This window comes from Mytilus edulis, chromosome 12, assembly GCF_963676685.1.
Source record: "Mytilus edulis chromosome 12, xbMytEdul2.2, whole genome shotgun sequence".
Taxonomy (NCBI): domain Eukaryota; kingdom Metazoa; phylum Mollusca; class Bivalvia; order Mytilida; family Mytilidae; genus Mytilus; species Mytilus edulis.
In genome coordinates, this window is record NC_092355.1 from 8,242,866 (window position 1) to 8,265,765 (window position 22,900).

General features: G+C 32.5%; 2 protein-coding genes across 2 annotated transcripts in view; both read right to left on the minus strand.

Annotated features, from left to right (window-relative positions):
* LOC139497388 (titin homolog) overlaps positions 1–22,900 on the minus strand; it is a 61,820-nt gene that overhangs the window by 19,522 nt on the left and 19,398 nt on the right. The window contains exons 9-14 of the mRNA XM_071285601.1: positions 19,891–20,095; positions 18,988–19,174; positions 18,439–18,569; positions 17,047–17,193; positions 15,495–15,613; positions 1,504–10,870 (exon numbers count right to left, since the gene is read on the minus strand). Of these exons, the coding sequence (XP_071141702.1) occupies positions 1,504–10,870; positions 15,495–15,613; positions 17,047–17,193; positions 18,439–18,569; positions 18,988–19,174; positions 19,891–20,095 (10,156 nt within the window). The remainder of the gene's footprint in view (positions 1–1,503; positions 10,871–15,494; positions 15,614–17,046; positions 17,194–18,438; positions 18,570–18,987; positions 19,175–19,890; positions 20,096–22,900) is intronic.
* On the minus strand, positions 21,357–22,874 carry LOC139499661 (uncharacterized). Its single transcript, XM_071288414.1, has 3 exons — positions 22,741–22,874; positions 22,113–22,380; positions 21,357–21,774 (listed from the first exon to the last, which is right to left on the minus strand). Exons 2-3 carry the CDS (start codon positions 22,359–22,361, stop codon positions 21,490–21,492), a joined length of 534 nt encoding a protein of 177 aa, XP_071144515.1. The 5' UTR covers positions 22,362–22,380; positions 22,741–22,874; the 3' UTR covers positions 21,357–21,489.

The window sequence follows — 22,900 nt, forward strand, 5'->3', positions numbered from 1 at the left end:
AAGTAAGTTAAACCCTGACATTCTTTTAGACAAAGTAAAGTTTAACCATTACACCTTTTATATGAAATAAATTTAAAAACCATGACATTCTTTAAGATGAAGTAAAGTTAAACCATGACATTCTTTTATATGAAGTAATTTACCATTATACCTTTTAGACGAAGCAAAGTTCAACCATGACATTCTTTTAGATGAAGTAATTTACCATTACACCTTTTAGACGAAGTAAAGTTAAACCATGACATTCTTTTAAATGAAGTAATTTACCATTACACCTTTTAGACGAAGCAAAGTTAAACCATGACATTCTTTTAGACGAAGTAAAGTTAAAACATGACATTCTTTTAGACCAAGTTAAGTTAAACCATTACACCTGTAAGACGAAGCAAAGTTAAACCATTACATCTTTTAGACAAAGTAAATTTATAAACCATGACATTCTTTTAGACAAAATATACATAATTGGGCAGTATTTCAGATTTTTATAAATTTTGTATGCATTTAAGACTTGTTGAACTGCATCTGAATATGGAAAAGTATACCCCTAGGGTAAACTTAAAAATATCAATTTTTGAATATTCAGAATGGACATAAAAAGGGAAAAAATGAAGTTTCCTAATTTTAAAATAGTGACAAGAGGTTATCATCTTTTTTCTAAAAATAAAATGGTTTGTGAACACTTAAAATTTAATGATAAGGAAAATGTTATTTCAAGACAACTTTTCGTGAGTTTTATACATCCCTCAACTTATGATTTAGACAGCAAACTAAAATCTGGTGACCCCTTAATATATCAAATCAAGAAAACAGAATTGTTCACAGCTAAAGCATACAAATTTTGTAAAATCTGAAATACAACTAAACTATATCTATTTTCCCTTCAGTTGAAACTTATTTCAAATTAAACAAAAATCTAATATAATAATATATACAGAGAAATATTCAAAGAAATATAAACAAAAATAAAATAATTATGTGACATGTTCAACTTGTGCTTTATAGACAACTACAGTTAAATATACAAAAAAATAAAACAATATGAAAGTTTCAACAAAAATTGCAGAGAGTTAATAAACTTTAAAGAAATGCAAAATGATTTTACTCGATCAAGTGGGTGCACTTGAAATTCAAAATATAGAGTTCAAGATTTTATTTGTGATAAAATTCAAGATAACAACATCTAGGAAAATCAATATTACAACACTGACTAAAAGTTGATTTCTGATAACTAAGTCTAAAAAGCTAACTGTGGATTCATTTAATTTTGTGAGTACCAATTTGTGTGGATGAAATAAAACTATTAAATTTTGTTGTTTTGCCGAGGTCAGCATACAAGTCAATAGAAAAATTTCTTACTTTGAAAATTTAATTACATTGTACACATTTCCCCACGAAATCCATGTAAAATTGGTATCCAACGAATATCAATGAATCCACAGTATCATCTTGTGTTTAAGTCACAAAAATTATCCATTTGTTCTTTCAGTATTTATTTTGGAACACTTTGTGTGACAGAGTCAGTTGTCACTTCAGAAATGGTAGACATGACATCAACATCATAAGCAGCAGACTTAATATCTTTCAGAGTCTGTTTGTCAATCATTAACTCAGCATCACTTTCCAATAACGCCTCAATGTCTTTCTTTGTCAATATGTTCATCTCTTCTTTCTGTTCATCATTGTATTGGAAGTTTTCTTTTAAAACTTCAGTTAATATCTTCTTCTCACCACTGTTTAGATTATCATCAATTTCATTTAAGATGGCTGAAACTTCTTTATCTTCCAATGATTTTAACTCTTTGGTTGCAGTATCTTTAATCTCTAACCCAACAGAGGCATCATCTTTAATCTCCAACCCATTGGGTAAAGCATTCTTAATCTCTAAATTTTCATTTGTCTCTAAACTAATTTTATCCGTTTGTTCTGAATTTACCATATCAGAGCCTGAATTTTCATGTTTAACGTCAGGTTCAGATGTTTCTGTCATAATTTTTTCTTCAGATTCTTGTTTTTGATTAGTCTGTTGTGGTTTGTTATCAATTGTTTCGGTTTGTTCTTCTTTAGCAACACTTAATGGCAAATCTTGTAAATCCTTTTGTTTTGAAACATTTGAAGTGTTCTGTGTATTTTCAGAAGTTTTCGTCTTTACTTGTTTTTGATCTGAAATTTGTACAATACAGTCCTCATTTGGTGGATTATTTGGACAGGTCACAACAATATCAGGTACATGAGTTATTTCCCCTTTTGTATCTGGATTTACTTCCTGCCCATCATTAACTTCTGCAATATCTACAGTCCAGTTTCCAGAGTTCACCTGTTCAACTGTATTGTTTTGTATGGCAGTGTCAGTTTTGGTTTCAAAAGGATTATTTTGTTGTGTTTTAGGTGTAGAGCATTGAACAGGCTGGACTGTTTCATTTTCTCTGCAGGTCAAATCAGTATGAGAGAGATCAACAGTTATATCTTTTGACTGCTCTTTCTCTTTAGTATTTGGTACATCCTTCTTTATTTCATCAATATGAATCACCCCAGCAGCTATTTTCTCAGAACTAATGACAATATTCTCAATAACACTGTGAACTGTCTGTTCATTCACAGCAGTTTCAGAAATATCATCTGCATTTAAGTGTACAACACTACCTATCACTTTTCCTGCCTCAGTTAATGCAGCTTCAACAGAGGAGCCAGTTTGACTACTGGATTCTTGCGCTTGAACTGGTTCTGCATTTTCTGATGCAACTGGTACTGCAATGATTCCCACTTTGCCTGCCTCTACAACAACAGAATCAATGATGTGTGAACTGTTGTCCTGTTCAGAAACTGGTTCTTTGATATCAGGAACATCTGGTACTGCAACTATTCCAATTTTTCCAGCATCAACTATAACTGAATTAATGTGACCAGGTGATGGACTGGTTTCCTTTTCATGGTTTGGATCCACATTTGCTGATACTTCTGGTACTGCAGTAATTCCTATTTTCCCTACCTCAACAATAGTTGATTCTACAATGTTACCAGTTGATGTAGTAGTTCCCTGTTCAGAAACTGGTTTGATATTAGCTGGAACATCTGGTACTTCAACAATTCCTATTTTTTCAGCATCAAGAATATTTGAGTCAATATTACCAGAATCTACTGGTTTTGATTCAGTCACAGGTCTCTCTGCAGTTTTCGTATCAATGATTTGTGAATTGCTTTCAGTTGTAAATGCTAGTTTGATTTCAGTGTTTTGTGCAAGTTCTGGCTTATTATCAGTGGTATTTGTATCTACCAGTTTAGTTTCAGTGGTTGGTTTATCTATTGGTTTAGTCTGAGTGCTTGGTATGTGTTCTGGTTTAATTTCAGTTGTTGGTGTATCAACTGGTTTTGTTTCAGTGGTTGGTGTTTCTACTGGTTTGGTTTTAGTGGTTGGTATATCAACTGGTTTAGTTTCAGTGGCTGGTGTAACTACTGGTATAGTTTCAGTGGTTGGTGTTTCTACTGATTTTGCTTTAGTGGTTAGTGCTTCTACTGGTTTTGTGTCAGAGGTTGGCGTATCTACTTGTTTAGGTTCAGTGGTTGAAGTTTCTACTGGTTCAATTTCAGCAATTAGTGTAACTTCTGGTTTTGTTTCAGAGGTTGGTCTTTCTAATAGTTTTGTTTCAGTGAATGGTGTATCTACTGGTTTAGTTTCAGTGGTTGGTGTTTCAACTTGTTTGGTTTCAGTGATTGGTGTTTCTATTGGTTTAGTTTCAGTTGCTGGTGTATGTACTGGTTTAGTTTCAGTGGTTGGTGTATCAACTGGTTTAGTTTCAATAGTTGGTGTATCAACTGGTTTAGTTTCAGTGGCTGGTGTATCTACTGGTTTTGTTTCAGCAGTTGATTTTACTACTGATTTTGTTTCAGTGGTTGGTTTCTCTACTGCTTTTGTTTCAGTGGTTGGTGTATCTACTGGTTTTGTTTCAGCAGTTAATTTTACTACTGATTTTGTTTCAGTGGTTGGTTTCTCTACTGTTTTTGTTTCAGTGGTTGGTGTATCTAGTGGTTTAGTTTCAGTGGTTGGTTTTCCTACTTGTTTTGTTTCAGAGGTTGGTACATCTATTGGTTTAGTTTCACTGGTTGGTGTTTCTACTGGTTTAGTTTCAGCGATTAGTGTAACTTCTGGTTTTATTTCAGTGGTTGGTTTTTCTACTGTTTTTGTTTCAGTGGTTGGTGTATCTACTGGTTTAGTTTCAGTGGTTGGTTTTCCTACTTGTTTTGTTTCAGAGGTTGGTGCATCTATTGGTTTAGTGTCACTGGTTGGTGTTTCTACTGGTTTAGTTTCGCCGATTAGTGTAACTTCTGGTTTTATTTCAGTGGTTGGTTTCTCTACTGTTTTTGTTTCAGTGGTTGGTGTATCTACTGGTTTAGTTTCAGTGGTTGGTTTTCCTACTTGTTTTGTTTCAGAGGTTGGTGCATCTATTGGTTTAGTTTCACTGGTTGGTGTTTCTACTAGTTTAGTTTCCATTGTTGGTTTATCTTCTGTTTTAATATCAGTGGTTGGTGTTTCTACTGGTTTAGTTGCAGCAGCTGATGTATCTTTAGGTTTAGTTTCAGGGGTTGATGCATCAACTGGTGTAGTTTCAATAATTGGTGTATCTGTTGGTTTTATTTCAGAAGCTGGGGTTTCTACTGGTTTAGATTCAGTGGTTGATGTTTCTACTGATTTTGATTCAGTGGTTGGCGTTTCTACTTGTTTAGTTTCAATGGTTGGTGGTTCTACTGATTTTGTTTCAGTGGTTGGTGTATCTACTTGTTTAGTTTCAGTGGTTGGTGTATCAACTGGTTTACTTTCAGTGGTTTGTGATTCAACTGGTTCAGTTTCAGTGGTTGGTGTATCAACTGGTTTAGTTTCAATGGTTGGTGGTTCTACTGATTTTGTTTCAGTGGTTGGTGTATCTACTTGTTTAGTTTCAGTGGTTGGTGTATCAACTGGTTTACTTTCAGTGGTTTGTGATTCAACTGGTTCAGTTTCAGTGGTTGGTGTATCAACTGGTTTAGTTTCAGTGGTTTGTTTATATACTGATTTTGTTTCAGTGATTGATGTTTCTACTGGTTTTGTTGCAGCGGTTGGTGTATCGATTTGTTTACTTTCAATAATTGGTGTATCAAGTGGTTTTGTGTCAGTGATTGTTGTATCTACTGTTTTTGTTTCAGTGATTGGTGTATCTACTGTTTTAGTTTCACTGGTTAGTGTATCTGCTGATTTAGTATCAGTGGTTGGTTTTTCCACAATTTTCATTTCAGAACTACACGTTTCTTCAGCTTTTCCTTTAACAATATCTTCATGATTTTTCTCCACTAGTTTGAGTTGATTCTCCTCTTTGATTACACCGTTAATGTCAGAAACACTCTTGTTATCCACTGGCGAAGTAGCACCACTAACAGACTCATTAGAACTAGAGTCCAGGTGTATAATGGCTGCCAGACTTCCCACCATGCCAGTTTCTAACGCAGCCACTTCTACAGCTCTCATTTCATCACTATCATCACTATATATATGTTCATTAACAGCTTCAGTTATCATTTTGTCATCAGGTAAAATCTTTTTGTCTATCTGTTTTGAAGTTACTTGACTGGTTTCTGTTTTTAATATTTTTGAACTTTCATTTTTAGGTTCAGTTCCTTCTGTATGTTTTTCTTCAGTTTCTGTTTTCAATATTTTTTTACTTTCTTTTTCTGGTTTTATTTCTTCTGAATAGTTATTACCATCGACAGTTATAACTGTTTCATCAGAAATTTTATTACTAGCTGGAGAAATTGGTTCCTTTCCCACAATACAAACATCAGACGTTTGATTTGTGCTATTTTCAGATACTTTGACATTTTCACATCCTTTAGATGTGTCCTGCTTTATATGTATTTCAGCTACCGCAACAATTGTTTCTTTCTTCTCATTCTGTTCTGTAGATATAGATGATGGACTTTCTTTGGTTTCATTGTTATAACTTGACTCTTCTGATTGTGTATCTTTCTGTATAGCTGCACGACTGATGTTTTTAAGTGATTCCGGGGCAGACATAGCCGATTCCTGTCCCTCTGGATCTGTTCTTGGTGTTTCAGGCACAACAGCCTCTTTTTCAGCTGCATTACGTCCCACTTCCTGTTCTACTTTAGGACTTTCTCTTTCCTCTTTGTTATTTATTTTACTTAAATCTTCTTTGATGTTATGTACAATACAATTTACATACTCCATTACAACAGAAGAAGAAACTGAAGATTCTTCTACATCATTATGTTTGTCTCTTTTTGATTCCTTTCCATCTTCTTGTAAAATCATTTCTGGATGGATAACTTTTTCTACCACATCTTCATGTTTGTCTTTATTTGATTGGTCAACCTCCTGTGTCTTTCCATTTTTAACTTGTGACATCAGTTTTGATTGGTTGACTAGTTTGCTCCCATCATCCTGTTCCTCTTTAATTGAATGATCAACCTCCAATGTCTTTCCATCTTCAACTTGTGACTTTATTTCTGATTGAACAACGATTGACCTTTGCATATCTTTTTGAGTGAGTAAAGTTGATCGGCTTTCCTTTTGCAAGTCTGGTGACTGGTTTAATTCTACCTTCTGATTTGTAGTTAGCTCTCCCTTAACAGTTTCCAGTACATTCCCCACATATTCCAAGACAACACTAGAGGAGACAGATGTCAAGGACACAGTATCAGCAGTTGAATCATCATTCTCTTGTAATTTATCAGTTGAATCAGTATTTGGCAGACTATCAGATTCCAACTTTGGACTTATAACTGATTGCTGCTCAACTTTGCACCTCAAATCTTCATCTGTAGTAGCCTCAGACACTGTTTTTTGCTGTGCAATGGTATCTTTATTATAATCAGTAGTAAAATCTGAATTGGGGCTTGTTTCAGAACTTGATATGGCTGTAGATATTTCATTTTGCTCGTCTTTTGTACTTATCTTTAGTTCTGGTTCAGGTACTTTTATTTCAGTAGCAGGCATTGTTTCTCCTGGTGTATCTTTTACACTATCTGCTTCCTGTAGCAAGACATCTGGTTTGATGTCAACAGCTAAAGGCACAACCATATCTTTCTTGTTTGTCTGTTCACTTACATCTTTATAAGTAACAGTTTGTTCTGTGGCTGTTGTTAACACATGGTTGACGTAACTTTCTATGACACTTGAGGATACTGAACATAGGTCAGTTTCACTTGTAGTGGACACTTTATCTGTTTCATCTACCTTGACTTCATCTACAACTATCATTGCATCATTGCCTTTAGATGAATCAACTTTTCTTTCATCAAAAGTTACTGTTGCCTTATTTTCATTTGTTTCTTTTTTCCTTTCACCTATTTCATCTGATTTTATTTCATCAGGATTAGATGATTTTATCTCTATTTCCTCTAAATTCTCTATTTTCCTTTCATTGATTCCTTTAGATTTCATTTCATCTGGAGTAGATGATTTTATCTCAATTTCCTCTAATCTCTCTGTTTTCTTTTCATTGATCTCATCCGATTGCTTATCATCATTTACAGATGTTTTGACCTGAATTTCCTCTTTTTTTCTTTCAGTGATCTCATTAGATTTTATGTCATCGTTTACAGATGATTTGACCTGAATTTCCTCTAGTTTCTTAGCTTCAGACATAATGGTCTGTACATGATCATTCATCACAGTGTGTGCCTCTTCTATTTTTTTAGCTTCTGCTATAATAGTTTGAACATATTCCCCAACAATGGCTGAAGATATTGACAAATTATCCTCTTCAAATGCAACAGAAGATTTTGGTTTACTAGTAACCGATTCCATTACTACAGTATCTGCTTGATTCTCTACAGAATATTTCTGATATATAAATTGTTTTGTATTAGTGTTTTCCCCCTTTTCTTTATGGTCTGCACCAACCAAATTTTCTTCAGCATCATGTATCACTATTTGGCTTCCAGTTTCACTGTTTTCCACTGGTTCTTTGGGTTCAGATTTCTTCTCCTTTTCAATATATGCATCTCCTTCTAACAAAGTCTTGTAACTACTGGCTACAGGAATATTGCTGTTATCTATTGGACTTTCTCTTTCCTCTAACATAGTAACGTATTTCATAGGTCTGGGTACAGTCCACAATTCTTGACCAACAGCATCATTTCCATCTAACATGTCTGTCACTTCATTATCCACAGGTTTAACATCTGATTTAGCTTGACCTGCATCTTCAGGATCAGCCACAGATACTTCAATAAAGGTAACATTACTCTGTCGTTCATCTTGTGAAGTTATCTCCCCATTAGGAGTTTCTGTTTTTTGTACAGACTGAATCTTCTCCAAATAAACGTTCTGCTTCTCATCTACAAATTTTTCATCAAAGAAATCAGCTGATGCCATTACCTGAGGTACCTCAGATCTTCCTTGTGTTGCCTTGAACACTTCGGCCTCTAGTTTCACTGTGATAGAACTATCAGCTGTTATGTGTATGGTTTGATCAATTGTAGCAATTTTCTCATTTTTCTGGCTTACAGAATTTTCATCTTTTTGGTTTCCAGTCTTATCATCCACTAAATTTATTTCGTCAATACTATCTGCTTTAAATTTGATACTGTAAGACTTTTCAGCAACAAGTTTCACTTCCTGGTCCATGGATGTAGTTGTTTCTTCCTTATGGTCTTTAGTAGTACTTTGTTCATCATCAGTCTTCTTACCAATGGTTGAAGTTTTGTTTGTTTGGTTTTCAGATTCATTATTATCATCATCCAATTTGATCTCTTCAATTTCATCAGTCAATTCAGTACACAATTTGGACTTTGTACCAATAACCTCTAAATTGGGGCCGTTATCCAACTTAATTTGCTTGGTGGTCTTTGTAGTCAACGTTTTACTTGGACTGTTAGTGTCATCATTTACATTGTCCTTTTTCAGGTGGACTGTCTGTGCAAAGCTCTCTGATAATTTATCAGTGGTGCTAAGTTTTTCAGTAATCGATGGCTCGTCATCATCAATATCTATAACACTTATGTCATCATCCACTTCATATGACTCATCAAATGTACTCTGAATTAACTGTCGTAGAATATCCTCATCTGTAGGGTCCTTCTTCTTCTCTTTCTCTTCCATCTTTTTCATACGTACTTGGTCATATCCATCATCATCATCATACTCTCGCTGTAAATAGCTAGGTTTAACAAATCTTACATTGCTATTCTGCTGTGGGACAACGATTTCTTTGCTAATGCTAACAGTAGGTGTTGTGACTATGTCAGCATCAAAATGATCACTAATTAATTCTTTTTTTGGTTTAATTTTGTGTTTCATAACCGTCTCAACTTCAACCTCTGACATTGATGTTTCCTTCGTAGCTTGTGCTGGTTTGACAACAATGACCTTTTCTCTTCGACAAGTTCTACATGTACCCTTTGAAGATCCGTTTAAACTTGATACACTTGATAAAGAGGAGTCCGAGTGCTGTGACCTATGAGATTTTTTAGTTGTTCTTGATTTAGGTTTAGATATTGGCTTTAGTCTTCCTTGGCAAATTATTTTATCAGAATTCTCAGCCTTACTGTCAGTTTCAGTTTCAGATTTAAAACCATCGTTCTTTATTATCTGACCTTTTACTTCTGATTTACTTCCTGTTTTGTCATCCTGAACATCGTCATCTGTTTTACCTTCCTTTACACTTGCATTACTTGTAGCATCAACTGGTGTATGGTCAACTTGTTTATCGCTAGCTTTACTTATAGCATTGACAGAACTATCATTAACTGGTTTATCGCTTTCTTTACTTGTAGTATCTCCAGGAGTTTGGTCAGCTAGTTTATCGCTTGCTTTACTGGTTGTATCTATAGGAGTATGGTCAGCCGGTTTATCAGAACTATCTGTTTCACTTTCATCAATCATAATCAACATCTGCTTTCTTGATCGTTTTTCCGACTTTTCACGTCTCCTTCTCCTTACTTTCACCAGAAGAGTTGCAAGAGGCCCAATGATGTCCATTTCACTAAATGTAATAGACATTGGTCCTCCTTTCCTAAACTCCATGCTAGAGTCTTCCTCTCCGTCACTTTCCTGTCTTATTTCATAATTATCTCCCTTTTCTTCCACCACTACACTTTTTTCTTCTTTCACTTCAGTATTTTCATGCAAATCATCTTCGTGCACTTTACTAACATGCATGTGCATTTGTGATACAACATCGACTGGTGTCTTGTTTTTATGTTCATTGTACTCACCAGTTTTTGGAGTTGAGGATTCAGAAGACAACGTTTCAGTGCTTTCCCCTTTAATGACCTCAGTGGACTTTGTACTTGATTCACTTACATATGACGTAACAGAATCAAAATCATCACTGTAAACCTCATTATCCTGTTTCTGGAGTCGTTTTAATTTGTCTTCTCTTGTTATCCCATTCTTTTCAATTTCTCTTGAAGACTTTTTCATACGACCTTTAGATTCTTGTTTTCTCCTTGGAGAGTCAAGGTCAGTCTCTATCTCTGACACCTCATCACATGTATCATTATCCTCTAAAAATTCTTGAACTTTGGTTTGGATATCTCTCTCTGTCTTTAAGTCCCTATCTTTGGCATTGTCTGATTCTTTCTGACCTAACGTGTCTTCAGATTCGTCTGAAGCTGCAATACATTGAACATCCTCATCAAAATGGACGTGTCTCTTACCATCAGTTTCATCGTCATCATCAACATTCTCCTCTCTGCTAATTATAGCTTCTTCCTTTTCCTCATCCCAACCAACAACTGGTGTACTTGACCTCATTTGATGAACTTTTCTAGGTGGTGAGACCTCTGCATCTTCTATATCTGACCAATCATCTTCATCATCTTCTTCACATCTATGACCTCTAATGTCAAGGTCATTTTCTGAAAGATATATCAAACTTTATATCTTTTATGTAAGTTTCAATTTTAAGTACAGATTATTTCAAGACATTGTTAAATTCATTAATTATTGAAAACATTAACACTTAGTACAGACAAGAGTTATTAATGAGACAGTTTGAATATATCTTAACAGTTTTGTTGTGTCTTTGGGTTACTGTGCTGTCTCTGTCAAGTTCGTTGGGATAGTTGAATTGTCTCATCTACTAAAACCATTTTAATTTTGTATTCCGAAAATCTTTATAATGATCCAGTTTTGTTGATTATGTAAATTAAATGATAATGTTTTTATGTTTGTTTTCTTTATAAGTTAACATTATGAAATCCTTATACTTAGTTCTCAGGTAGATACTAGCTTGTCTCATAGGCAATTATTTTTTGTACATTAGTTTTCTTGTTTGAATTGTTTTATAACAACAAATGGAAGTTGACTGGCTATACAGCCCTTGTATGGTAGGTGGAAATTGTTTACATTGTCATTTCAGGGCCTTTTATAGCTGACTATGTGTTATGGGTTTTACTCATTGTTGAAGGCCGTACGGTGACCTATAGTTGTTAATGTCTGTGTCATTTGGTCTCTAGTGGAGATTTGTTTCATTGGCAGTCATAAACATCATCTTTTTATATAACCTCATTTGTATTTACAAAAGGAGGAGACTCATCATTTGTAATTAATCACAATGGACAACAAGTTTGAGCTTTTGATTTTTAAGGGACTTTCGGTTTTTATTTTTCCTTGGACTTCAGTATTTTCTGTTTAATTACTTTTTCATCTCTTAATATGGCAAAAATATACAAACCTGTGAAACAAGTCTTGAAATTCAAAATCTGTGGTGATGAGGTGGTGGTCATGTGACATATCATGTGATATATAGGTGAAAGGCACATGTCATTCATATGAGTACAGGTAAAATGGTGATCCTGTTAAAGTCTAGTAAGGTGACAGAACATAAAATACACAACACACATGTAAACATGTAACTGTAGTACACACATAAACACACAAATCTGCAATAATCATTGATATTGTCAATAATATTCCTTCAACTTAAATTACCTGAATACTAAAATGTAAAAATGATTAATAGTTTATAAAATCTGTAGGCTCGATCTAAAGATTTATCATAATCATATATTAGTTATATGCATCTTACACAGTTGAACATGTCACTTATTTTACTTTTGTATTATATCATGGTTTCAATTTCATCTTGAACAAGATTGTTTGGCTGCAATGACAAAATTTGTAGGGGATTTTATTCTCTCAGAAAAGTCAACATTTACTTCAGACCTTAACTGTCAAAAACAATATTAATGCATTGTAATATTGTAATTGGACAAAATTTTAAAATCAAAATTTTACAAAACCTACTACATTAATTGTCGATAAAATGTCAAATAACAATAAATGAAAAGAAGCTTTGTCGCTCAATTATTTTTTTATAACAAAATGAAGGGGTCTTTCATGAGACCTATCAACCCTGAAATACTGCAGCCAACAAGGTTGTTCAAGGTCATTATTTGTAAATATCACATCAACCATGCAGTGATTTCATTTGCCACTGTGGTCAGGGAAACACGTACAATATCAATCTTAAAGATGGAATAAATTTAAATAACAAAATAATAAGCAGCATGCAAACTAAATTTGTTTTACTATCTGACTAATTTTGGCTTTAAATATCTCCCTGAACCAGCGACTTGGAAAACTACATGCTTGCGTGCTTTTACATTACAGCAGGTTTTCAGTTGAGTGATTTGCACAGTTCAGCTTTTAACAAAACATATTTATATCCCCCTTTTCATAGAATAATTAAATAAGGCCTTTAGTTTTCTCGTATGAATTATTTTACACTGTCATTTTGGGGCCTTTTATAGCTGACTATGTGGTCTGGGCTTTGCTCAATATTAAAGGCTGTACAGTGACCTATAGTTGTTTATTTCTGTGTCATTTTGGTCTCTTGTAAAGAGTTGTCTCATTGGCAATCATAACACATTTTCTTTTTTTAAATTTGAGGAAGAAACAGCAGGTGGGGTAAAATAAATTCCATGGACATTCAAATAATTAAATAAACATTATATGAATGAGAAGTTTTATATGTCATCCAATTTATTTATAGAAATATTGGGGTAACACAAAAGGAATATTTTAGTGCTAAGAGAGAAAAGTTCTACAACTACAGCAATTAATAACAATCAGGGGTATTGATTTAGAGCGTTAACCCACTTTAGAACCAGGGCCAGTATGCATAAAAGTGCTTTTCTGAGTAAAGAATTTTCCCGATCGGATGGATTTTTCTATATGTTCTTGGATAAATAAATACTACGAATAAAATAATGCAATTTAAGTGGTTTTAAGCATATCAGTCCAAATTTTTATCAGAATTGATTGCTGAAAAGGGACACAACTCTTGTTAAATGGGATTTATATTTTGTGAAAAGCAGAAATAGAAAAATCTTGTATAACTCAACTGAATAAGCTGTGACTATATATAATATTTATAAAATCTATAATAAGGTTACAGACTTGTTTTCCCTGACCACAGGTCAAACATTTTATGTGACACAGGAAGTGAACTTAAGGGGGGACAACTCAATAATCACCATTTGTTTCATCTCTGTCCAGAATATTTATCCTGGTATCTGGTTAAATTGAGAATAATTATTAAACATGGTAGGAAAAAATAAATAAATAAATAAGACAATAAACTACTATATTCTATAAGCACTTATGATTCATTTTCAACCTTTTCAACAATTCTAAACACTAATGATATATGGTATTGAAAATTTTAAATGTTTTTTAAATTCTTTTTAAAACACTTTAACAGTCTGAACACTTAAATTTACTAACAAATAATTGTACAATTTTAGGAAAATGGGGACTTGTATAGCACAATGTTAATAATATTATCAAAACAAGAATTTGTCTTAAGCCTACTCACAATGTCACATTTAAAAAAAAAATCTTCATTAACTTTTAAAATCTCAATTCATAATGAACATGAGTACTCAGTCTGCATGATGAACTGTAAAATCTACAGGCCCAGAGCTCAATTTTTGAAACTTTTTAGTTACATTCTGTTGGCCTGTAGATATGATTTTTACAGGCCCGAGAGCAATTCTACATGTCTGGGCTGCCCCTCAGCATGAAGATTGAGTACTAATCAAATATCAAAATATTTCTGTGACCACCGGCTACCTTTAACCTTATGTAAACCTAATATATGATAGGATGATCAGAAAACATATTGCCCTATAACTAATTTAGGTAAGGCACAATAGAAAGTTGCCCCCCCCCCCCCCCCCCCCATTTTTTTCATTTTATCAATGAAATATCCTTTTTCAAGATTGAAAATGAATATAAGTGGTGAAAAATTACATGAAATAGGCATTTACAATAATTAAACTACTTATGTATATAAAAACAATAAAAATATAAAATAATAATAACCCTTCTATAGTCAATCATCTGGAATTTAAAAAATATACAGTCATAATTTTTGCATTTTTTTAATCTATTAATTAAGACTATTATCATGTTAGGGCTATTCCAGAAAGAAAAGAAAACATGTATAGGAGGATAGGGTTGGGTACCTAAAGAGTTTTTTTATGTTGGTAAAAATACATTCCTGTTACAAATAAAATCAAAACTTCATGGGTGGTGTGGTTTAACAAAAGTGTTGACAAAACCTCAATACATCTCTTTTCTGGAATAGCCTTTACCAATCTTACAACCATCAATTTTTAAATTATAAAAAATCAAGAATATTTCATATAAAAACAAAAGATTAATATTACATTTAAGGAAAGATTTAGAAGGTTTTTTTTAAATTCTTCAATGCTAGGTTTGATTCTATGCTATGTACATATATCAGACAATCTTTTACATATTAAAAGTGGATATATAAATTACAGTCACACAGTATATTTTGAAAAAAGCTCAACACTAAAAAAATCTTTCAGCTACTATATTATTTAATTCTCAACATGTGAATTTGACACAATATGATCTTACATTACATATACTGTACTGAATTACAGATTAAAAATACCGGATTATTTTGTGTGACACTTTGTTTAAAAATTATTTCAATTTTAAATTAATCCTTAAATTAACAAATAAACTTTGAAAAAAATGTATCAATCTTTTTGTATGAAGTTTAAGCTTCGTATTTTCTCAAATATATATTATATAGTTACCTCTAGAAAAAACATTCTGACGAGACAAATGTTGAGAGCTCATGTGTTTTTTAGTTGTGAGTCATTCAAACAAGATTTATTTTACAAACTCAGGTGTTGTACTGATGTAAGACCTTTCTTAAAGACATTCGTTTTCAAATTGCAAGATACTTTTAATGAGAAAAATCTCATGTTCTCATCTATTTTCCTTTGTTAGTTAATTCTCATGTTAACTCATATATTTTTCTGTCAGACCAAGTTACTAGACAATTGCAAGTATTTACCTATTGTAGACCATTTATATAGACTCTCATGTGTTTACCTTATAATTCTAAAGTTGCAGATCTTTTTGAGACAAATCTTGTGTACTTACCAATTCTCTTCCTGTTTGTAGATCTTCCTTCTGTTAGACATTTCTTATGAGACAAATCTCATGTACTCACCCATTCTCCTCTTGTTAGTAGACTTGATTCTAATGAGACAATTCTCATGCACTCACCTGTTCCGCTATCTTTCTTACTGCCAGATTCTTCATCTTCAAAGTCATCATCATAATTGTCCTCTGCAAAAAAGAACATATTCAAGTGTAATTAGTCATCCTGTAACATTCAATAATTCTACACTGCTTGGGCTAAAAACATCATTGAAACAAATAAATTCAAATATTCCTCAATGCATAAAATTAAGTTTATTGAATTTATTAATTTCTCTTAGTGATGATATATCATTTTTTAAAACCCATCTTTCTTACTGACCGATTCTTAATTTTAATTTTTATCAAATGTATTAATTACAACAATTGCAAAATATGGTAATTTAAATTGAGAAATTATCAAATATCTGTGAAAATTACAATATAAAAATAAGGAGATGTGGTTTGATTGAAAACGAGACAACTATCCACCAAATTTCAAATGAAGTGGATGGTAGCAATTATATCGCCAACTGTACGGCCTTCATTTGATGAAAATCTTACTACATGCAGCACATTAATTATTATATATTATATTGTGATAAAATCATGCAATGTTTATAAATATGTTATGGTGAATATGATATATATATAGTCAAATTAAAAAATGTTCAATAATAAATGCATTCATACTAATAATTCAGTCAAGATGATCGATTGTTGTTTGCTAAATGCACTGCAATAAATGAGTTATGCATAATATTCAAGCATTGTTCTGTTTCATTATGATATCCTAAAACATATATTTTTTTCTCAATTTTATTACTTTAGTATAATAAAACATTCCAAATCATGTTCAAGTTAGACTCAAATAAATGGTAATATGAGGAAGGGTTGTCTCCCCTGTCTAACTGTGAGACAATTTAAGTGATGTATAAATTAATGTTTACCGAAATAAAAGCAATTATCATATTATCTATCTTGAATTTAAACAGGTTTTTTTGGCTAAAACTTTATCCAATTCCTTATTCTAATTGATTAAAACAATAAAATCTTGAAAAAAAATGGAACTATTTCATCTATTACTAATCTTGGAAATTTTTTAAGTGAAAAATAAATTTTAGGCATTTGTCAAGTCTCATATAAATAAATTAGTATCTGATATTACTTTTAGCAAAGTATAAGCATGCCTGTAAAGTCAACAAGAATAAATAGGACAACAAAAATAAAATCCATGCAGATAAAAAAATTCTCAGGCTACAACAAATCAAAATGTATGACCAATAAATACTCAACTTATCTATTGACAAAATTACAAATTTCTACCATTTTTATAAGCATTAACAATTTGACTTTAAAACTTTTGATAAATAAATATAAAGTCAATTAACCAAAAACACCCAACTAATTTTCTTTTAACAAAAATTCAATTTATATATAACAAAAAAAAAGGTTGATTAAAGACATGATTATAATTGAACAATGACTTATGGTCCAAAAAAGACAAAACAATAACTGGTTGTAGCCTGATAAAACAACAGAGAAACACAACTAGCATTCCTATAATATGGAGAATTTTGTACCATTCTGTTTTTTATTATCATTAATTTTGTTATCACTGCGATCAGAATCTGTGTCAGTTTTAATATAAGCTTTATGAGATCTTGCTTTATCGTCGTCATCATCACCAGCGCCCTCTACTGGTACAACTACATTGTCTTCTGCTTCCTCTGAAATGATCCATGTTAGTAACAAAAATCTAGGTTAGTTGAAAGCTTTCTTAAAATCAGGGTCAATCTGAATCGTTCAGTTCTAACTAAGTCAAAGCTGCATGTAAAGATTACCTCGGGGCAAGAGAAGGTCAGATTATAAGAGATATGACCTTGGAATTGAGGTTCAAAGTGCATAGATATTTTAACAGTGGGACCTGTGGGAAGTAATGACCTGACCGTATAGTATTTAGTATGATAGAGGTGACCTTCATAGCAGGTTTGACGGTAAATTACTCATATAGATATTTATGTTCGTGCTAATGAAAAATTAAACACCACAAATTAGTATTTGCACACATAAAAACACAACTATCAATTCATTCAAATTTATGAAGTTAGTTATATACTGTAAATTCAGAAATTATTGAGTGAATATATGTGGGAAATAATGTCCTTCAAACAGTTTTTTTTTTTGCTACTGTCAGCGTCGGCGTCAAATTGGATAAAATTTTACTGCGATGAAGAGTATGTCCTCATTCATCAATGTGATTTTTGAAGAAAAGATAAAATTTTTAGATCATTTATTGTGATTACTGTAAACCAACTTATTTTCGCGGATACTTTATTTCGCGTTTTACTCTTTGTAAACTATTTCGCAGCTATTTAATTTCGCGATTTTCTAATTTCTGGATATAGTTTAATAAGGAAAGATCTAAGTTTTACATATTCGCGACAATTTATATTCACGTTAATTTTCTACTCGCGAAAGTCGCGAAAAAAAATCGCTCGCGAAAATAAGTTGGTTTACAGTATATGAAAATCTGCAGACAGATTAAAGAATCAAATTCAGAATGACAACCTTATTATTGCCATACTCACACGGTCTCACTATTTACTTTAAAGAACTCGTAATCATTTCTGAATTAACTGTACTATATGTTATCCTAATGTGCAAAAGTTTTCAGTTCTTCAAACATCTAATAAAGTTTAGTGCTTTTTTGAAAGTATGAAACATGTGCATTTTGAAAAAGAAGTTCTCATCTATCCATTTGTTGTGCTAGAATGTCTATAATGTGTCCGAAAACATAGTCATTTTGAAGATCATGTGGAAATGTTAGAGTAATGTCTATAACATGTTTTAGAACATAGCCATTTTAAAGATGATGTGACGGCATATATATGTAAGAGTATGTCTATATTGTGCCCTAGAAAATAGCCATTTTGAAGATCATGTGACTATATTTGGAGTAATGTGACATTTACCTTCTTCCTTGTTTTTCTGCTCTTTTCTTACAACAATTATTTCCTCTTTAATTTGTTCTACTTTCTGTTGTCTTTTCTTTGAAGTAGGACGTTTCAATGTACGTGGACTAGCTTGAGCATTCAACTTGCATCTACAGAGAAAAATGAGGATCCCATTATAAGTGCTGATAAATTTTTTTTCATTAAAAACTCTTCTTGACCAAAATCCCTATTTGTCATATATTTTTATATCCAATTTTTAATCAGTCGTGGTTCTGACCCCTTTTAATATGATTCACGTTTTATTGCTATTTTGTGTATATTTCCTTTGATCTTTTTTGTGATTATTTTTCTGATCATACTTCTCTCTTGAATGAGATATAACAGCAAATGCTGTTGTCTATGTTAACATCAACAACCTCAAAATAGTGATAAACAGATTAACAATGGTTTATAGGATGTACATTTCTCGGCCATATCTCATCTCAAGGCTGTTGCCCTTCGAAGATATCAAAGCTGAGAAACACTCTCTCTATCAATAATCTATAAATATATGTGAGATATTCTTACTTGTAGCAAGGTGTAGCACCAGTGATGTTTTTCAGACAGAACTGTCCCATTTTCCCGCCAAGTCTAACTCCTTTAGCATGGCCATATTCACAACATGTACTGACACGAGCACTGATCCTACCATCAACAAATATAGACAGACTGAAAGGATATCCTCTATGTCTTCTAGATATAAAGGTAAACTCATCTGAAAATATAATCATCAAAATTTTTAACGTTGTTTTTTTGTTACCACCCTGACAACTTAGGGGTGGATCTAGTCATTTTAATATGGGGGGTTCCCAACCCAGGACAAAGGGGGGTTCCAACTATATGTGCCCATTCAAATGCATTGAACGTCCAAAAATGGGGGGGGCGGGGGTTTCCATCCCCAAGAACCTTCCCTGGATCCACCACTGCAACTAATATATCTTGCTTAGTCATTGGTTGGTGGAAAACAAATGTCAACTTCAAATACATACATTAGACAAAATTAAGCGGTAAAGAATCATAACAATTTGACAACAAATAAGATTTTTTTTTTAGTCTGGAAACTTTAATTTTGTCTATTCAATGGTAGTTAATACTTGTTGCTGTCTGTAATACTTGTATGATTTTCCTTTATATTTTTAAGCATAAAGCTTAAGGTTTGTCTTGCCAGGAGTATTTTATAGCAATACTACATAATAGGGTTTTGCTGATTTTTGAAGGTTGTGCTGTGATTTAAAGTTCTTTTTTTGGCAATTACTCCAAATTTTTATATCAAAGGAAGACATCAAAGGATGCCCCCTGGTGTGGGAATAGTGCTACATTGAAGACCTATCGGTGACCTTCTGCTGTTGTTTTTTTCTATGGTCGGGTTGTTGTCTCTTTGACACGTTCCCCATTTCCATTCTCAATTTTATGTATTCAATATTTCAATACCTCCAGGCTTTATTCTTTCCTTGAAAACAGGAAGTGTATTTCCCCCACAATGCTGTTGTTCTATTTCAATGTCTTGTGTAGGGTCTCTCTGGTCTCTTGGCAGTATAAGATTTGGTCCATAATATTTCATTGTCACTTCACAAAGGGTCTGGACCTCTCCTTGGTGCATCATGGCAGGTTCTTGTCTATGAAGCATTAAAGTCCCCTAAAACATGTATTTCAAAATAAATATTTCTAGAAATCAAAAGTCTTCATATTATTATTCTTTCATAAATCAGTCTCATAATAAATTTAAAAAAAATTGCACTGGGGGATCTAGATTTGTTTTTAAATGATACGGTACTTTCAATTTTGCGATATTTTTATTGTTAAGAAATTTGCAACAGGATTAATTTTATAAAAAAATATAACTGTTTTATTTCAAATATGAAACTTAGCAATATCTGCATGCACCTTTTCCTTAAATCGGAATATCTACTCTCACTTTTTTCTTCATTTGTCAAACTTTAAATCACAAGAATTTATAAATTCATAGAAAATATTTAGGACTTTTTGCTCCCCACATTGAGATATATCATGCATCCAATGAAATGTTTTTACTATGTATCATCTCTCAACCTTCCTTAGTTCCAAACGATAACTTGTACTTTTATCTTTCCTATTGTTTGTTCAAGGGCACTTTTTTATAAATTTAATGGTTAACTAAATTAATGAAATATTCCAAACTCATGCATGTAAGTCTTATGGAAAATACTGCATTCATTTAAATATAAAAGCTGTGCACATTTGGTATTTGTTTTATATATATGGTGCAAGGATTTTTTCCTTAGTATAACTATGATCAGTGAAATATAAAATAAGCATTGAGTCAAGTGTTCAACTTCATAGAAAATATTCTTGATATCTTCAAAATTATCATTTGTTGTTTGTTGAATCTTGTCAAGTAGCAAATACTGCATGCAGGGATGAAGTAAGCAGTATAACCCCTTTTTCACTTTGATGTTGAAATTCAGGTAAAAAAAAAATTTAAAATTTAATCCTTTAATACATATATATATTGATGAAGATTATATCTTTTGTATACAAGCATTCAATACATGATGAGAGCTGTAAAAAGAAATCAAAATAAAGTTTACATATTAACTATATGATTCTTTTGTATATTTTATGTCAAATGATTTTTTCCAGAACCCAGCAAAATTTATAAACCCAATTTATATATCTAATTCCATGCTGACTACATTTGCATGATCTAATTAGGCAATATATTTCAATTCATGCTAGGTTAACAGACCCAGCCAAACATAAATTGTATTAACAGGTCATGAGGTCCATTAAAAAATATTTTTTACAGGACCTTCATTTCTGTTACAGGACCAAATTATTATCACCGGTGAGCAGCGCGAAGCGCTGCGAACACGCTAGGGGGGTTTGGGGGCATGCCCCCCCAGAAAAATTTTGAAAAATAAGATGCAAAATCCTGCATTCTGAGTGCTTTGACTATGATAAATGAAGTAACCAAAACTACCATCATGTACTCCACTTTTGCATGTTTAATCACATTAAATAAAACTTCATTTTTTAAAACTTTATTTAAATTTATTCCTCTTTGGCATAATCAAGTATTTTGTTTGAATTCATGGATTCATCCTGCGCTTCATAGCTAAAATCATTGTCACACTCCTCATCTCCATACACAATGTTTATTAAATCAATGATTGTTTCTTCTTGGATGCTATCTTCAGCTTCAAGTTCTACAGGGTCAGCTTCAGCTTCTTCAGATGTGCCATCTTGTTGTGTTTCGACCTGTTGTTTTTGACTTGTGTTGTTAGAGTTTCTATTATAGTGAATCCTTCTGTGACCTTTTGGTTTAAATGATGCTGCCTATTGCAATAAAGAGAAAATGTTTCTTAAACACACATGAACAAATGGCGCATTATTGTCATGAAAGTTTAGATACCAGGTTACCATGCACTCTTTTACAATTGATAAGGACTATGACACGTACAATATAGCCAGTTCACTGAGCTGTAAAGGGTAACCATTAGTTAAAATTAAAACATCAACATTAAGTTGAAACCATTTAGTCTTTTATTTTCAGAAATATGCCAAACTACAGATTATTATTGATTACTATAGATTTAATGATCATGTCTAAAATAATATTTTTTTTTTAAAGTTGATGCTAAAAATACGAGAGCATAATATGGTTATAAATTTACCAGCCATTGTTCCACTGACTCCTCAGCTTTGAAGTTTGATATGTCAGGTGATGTCAGCTTCACTGTTAAAAGACTGTTTAAAGTCTTTGTTGTCATGCTTGACCTTCTTGTGGTTTTGATCAGCTTCATTTGACTGAATGATGTTTCACATAACACACTTGTTGGGGGAAGACTCAGCAGGAGGTCTATAACATTGATAATATTATTAAAATCATCATCAAGGTTCATCATCACAGCAGACCATTCCATTGTACTCAGTTTTTCAAATCTGAAAAAGAATTTGATGCTATAAAAGTCATATCAAAATAAAAAGATCATACTGTTTTAGTACTGAACATAAGAAATAGAAGTGTTAATGATTTATCAATTAAGGAAAATGATTGATATTGGGCAATGGTACGGGGACATCACCAAATTGAAATGCAACACACACACATAGAATGAGAGCGTAACACACAACAGAGCAGAAACTACCCACTTACCAGACAACTTTGGGTGGCCTCAAATTGAAATCATGATCTGATCATCAGCGGAAAGTTTTTGAGGGGTTATGTTGGTAATTTAGTATGTGTTTACAGTGCTTATATATACATAAATATCTGGATCTGCCATTAAAACGAAAATATACCTGTTACTAAGAAGCTTTTTTAACAACTGCCATTCTAGCAATGTATCGTCAACATCAAAATCTTTGTTGGCAGCAGACAAGTGACCTTTGTAGAAATCACAAACAAAGCTGACCTCTTCCTTACCAAATTCTATAAGATTAGAGAAAAATCAAAAAGTGT

What these genes read in the sequence shown, in the direction of transcription:
- LOC139499661 (XM_071288414.1), bottom strand. Translation starts at nt 22,361, where the DNA reads ATGGAATGGTCTGCTGTGATGATGAACCTTGATGATGATTTTAATAAT. An exon ending in AGTCAGTGGAACAATGGCTG is followed by an intron (nt 21,775 to 22,112) that starts GTAAATTTATAA and finishes TTATTGCAATAG; the next exon opens with GCAGCATCATTTAAACCAAA.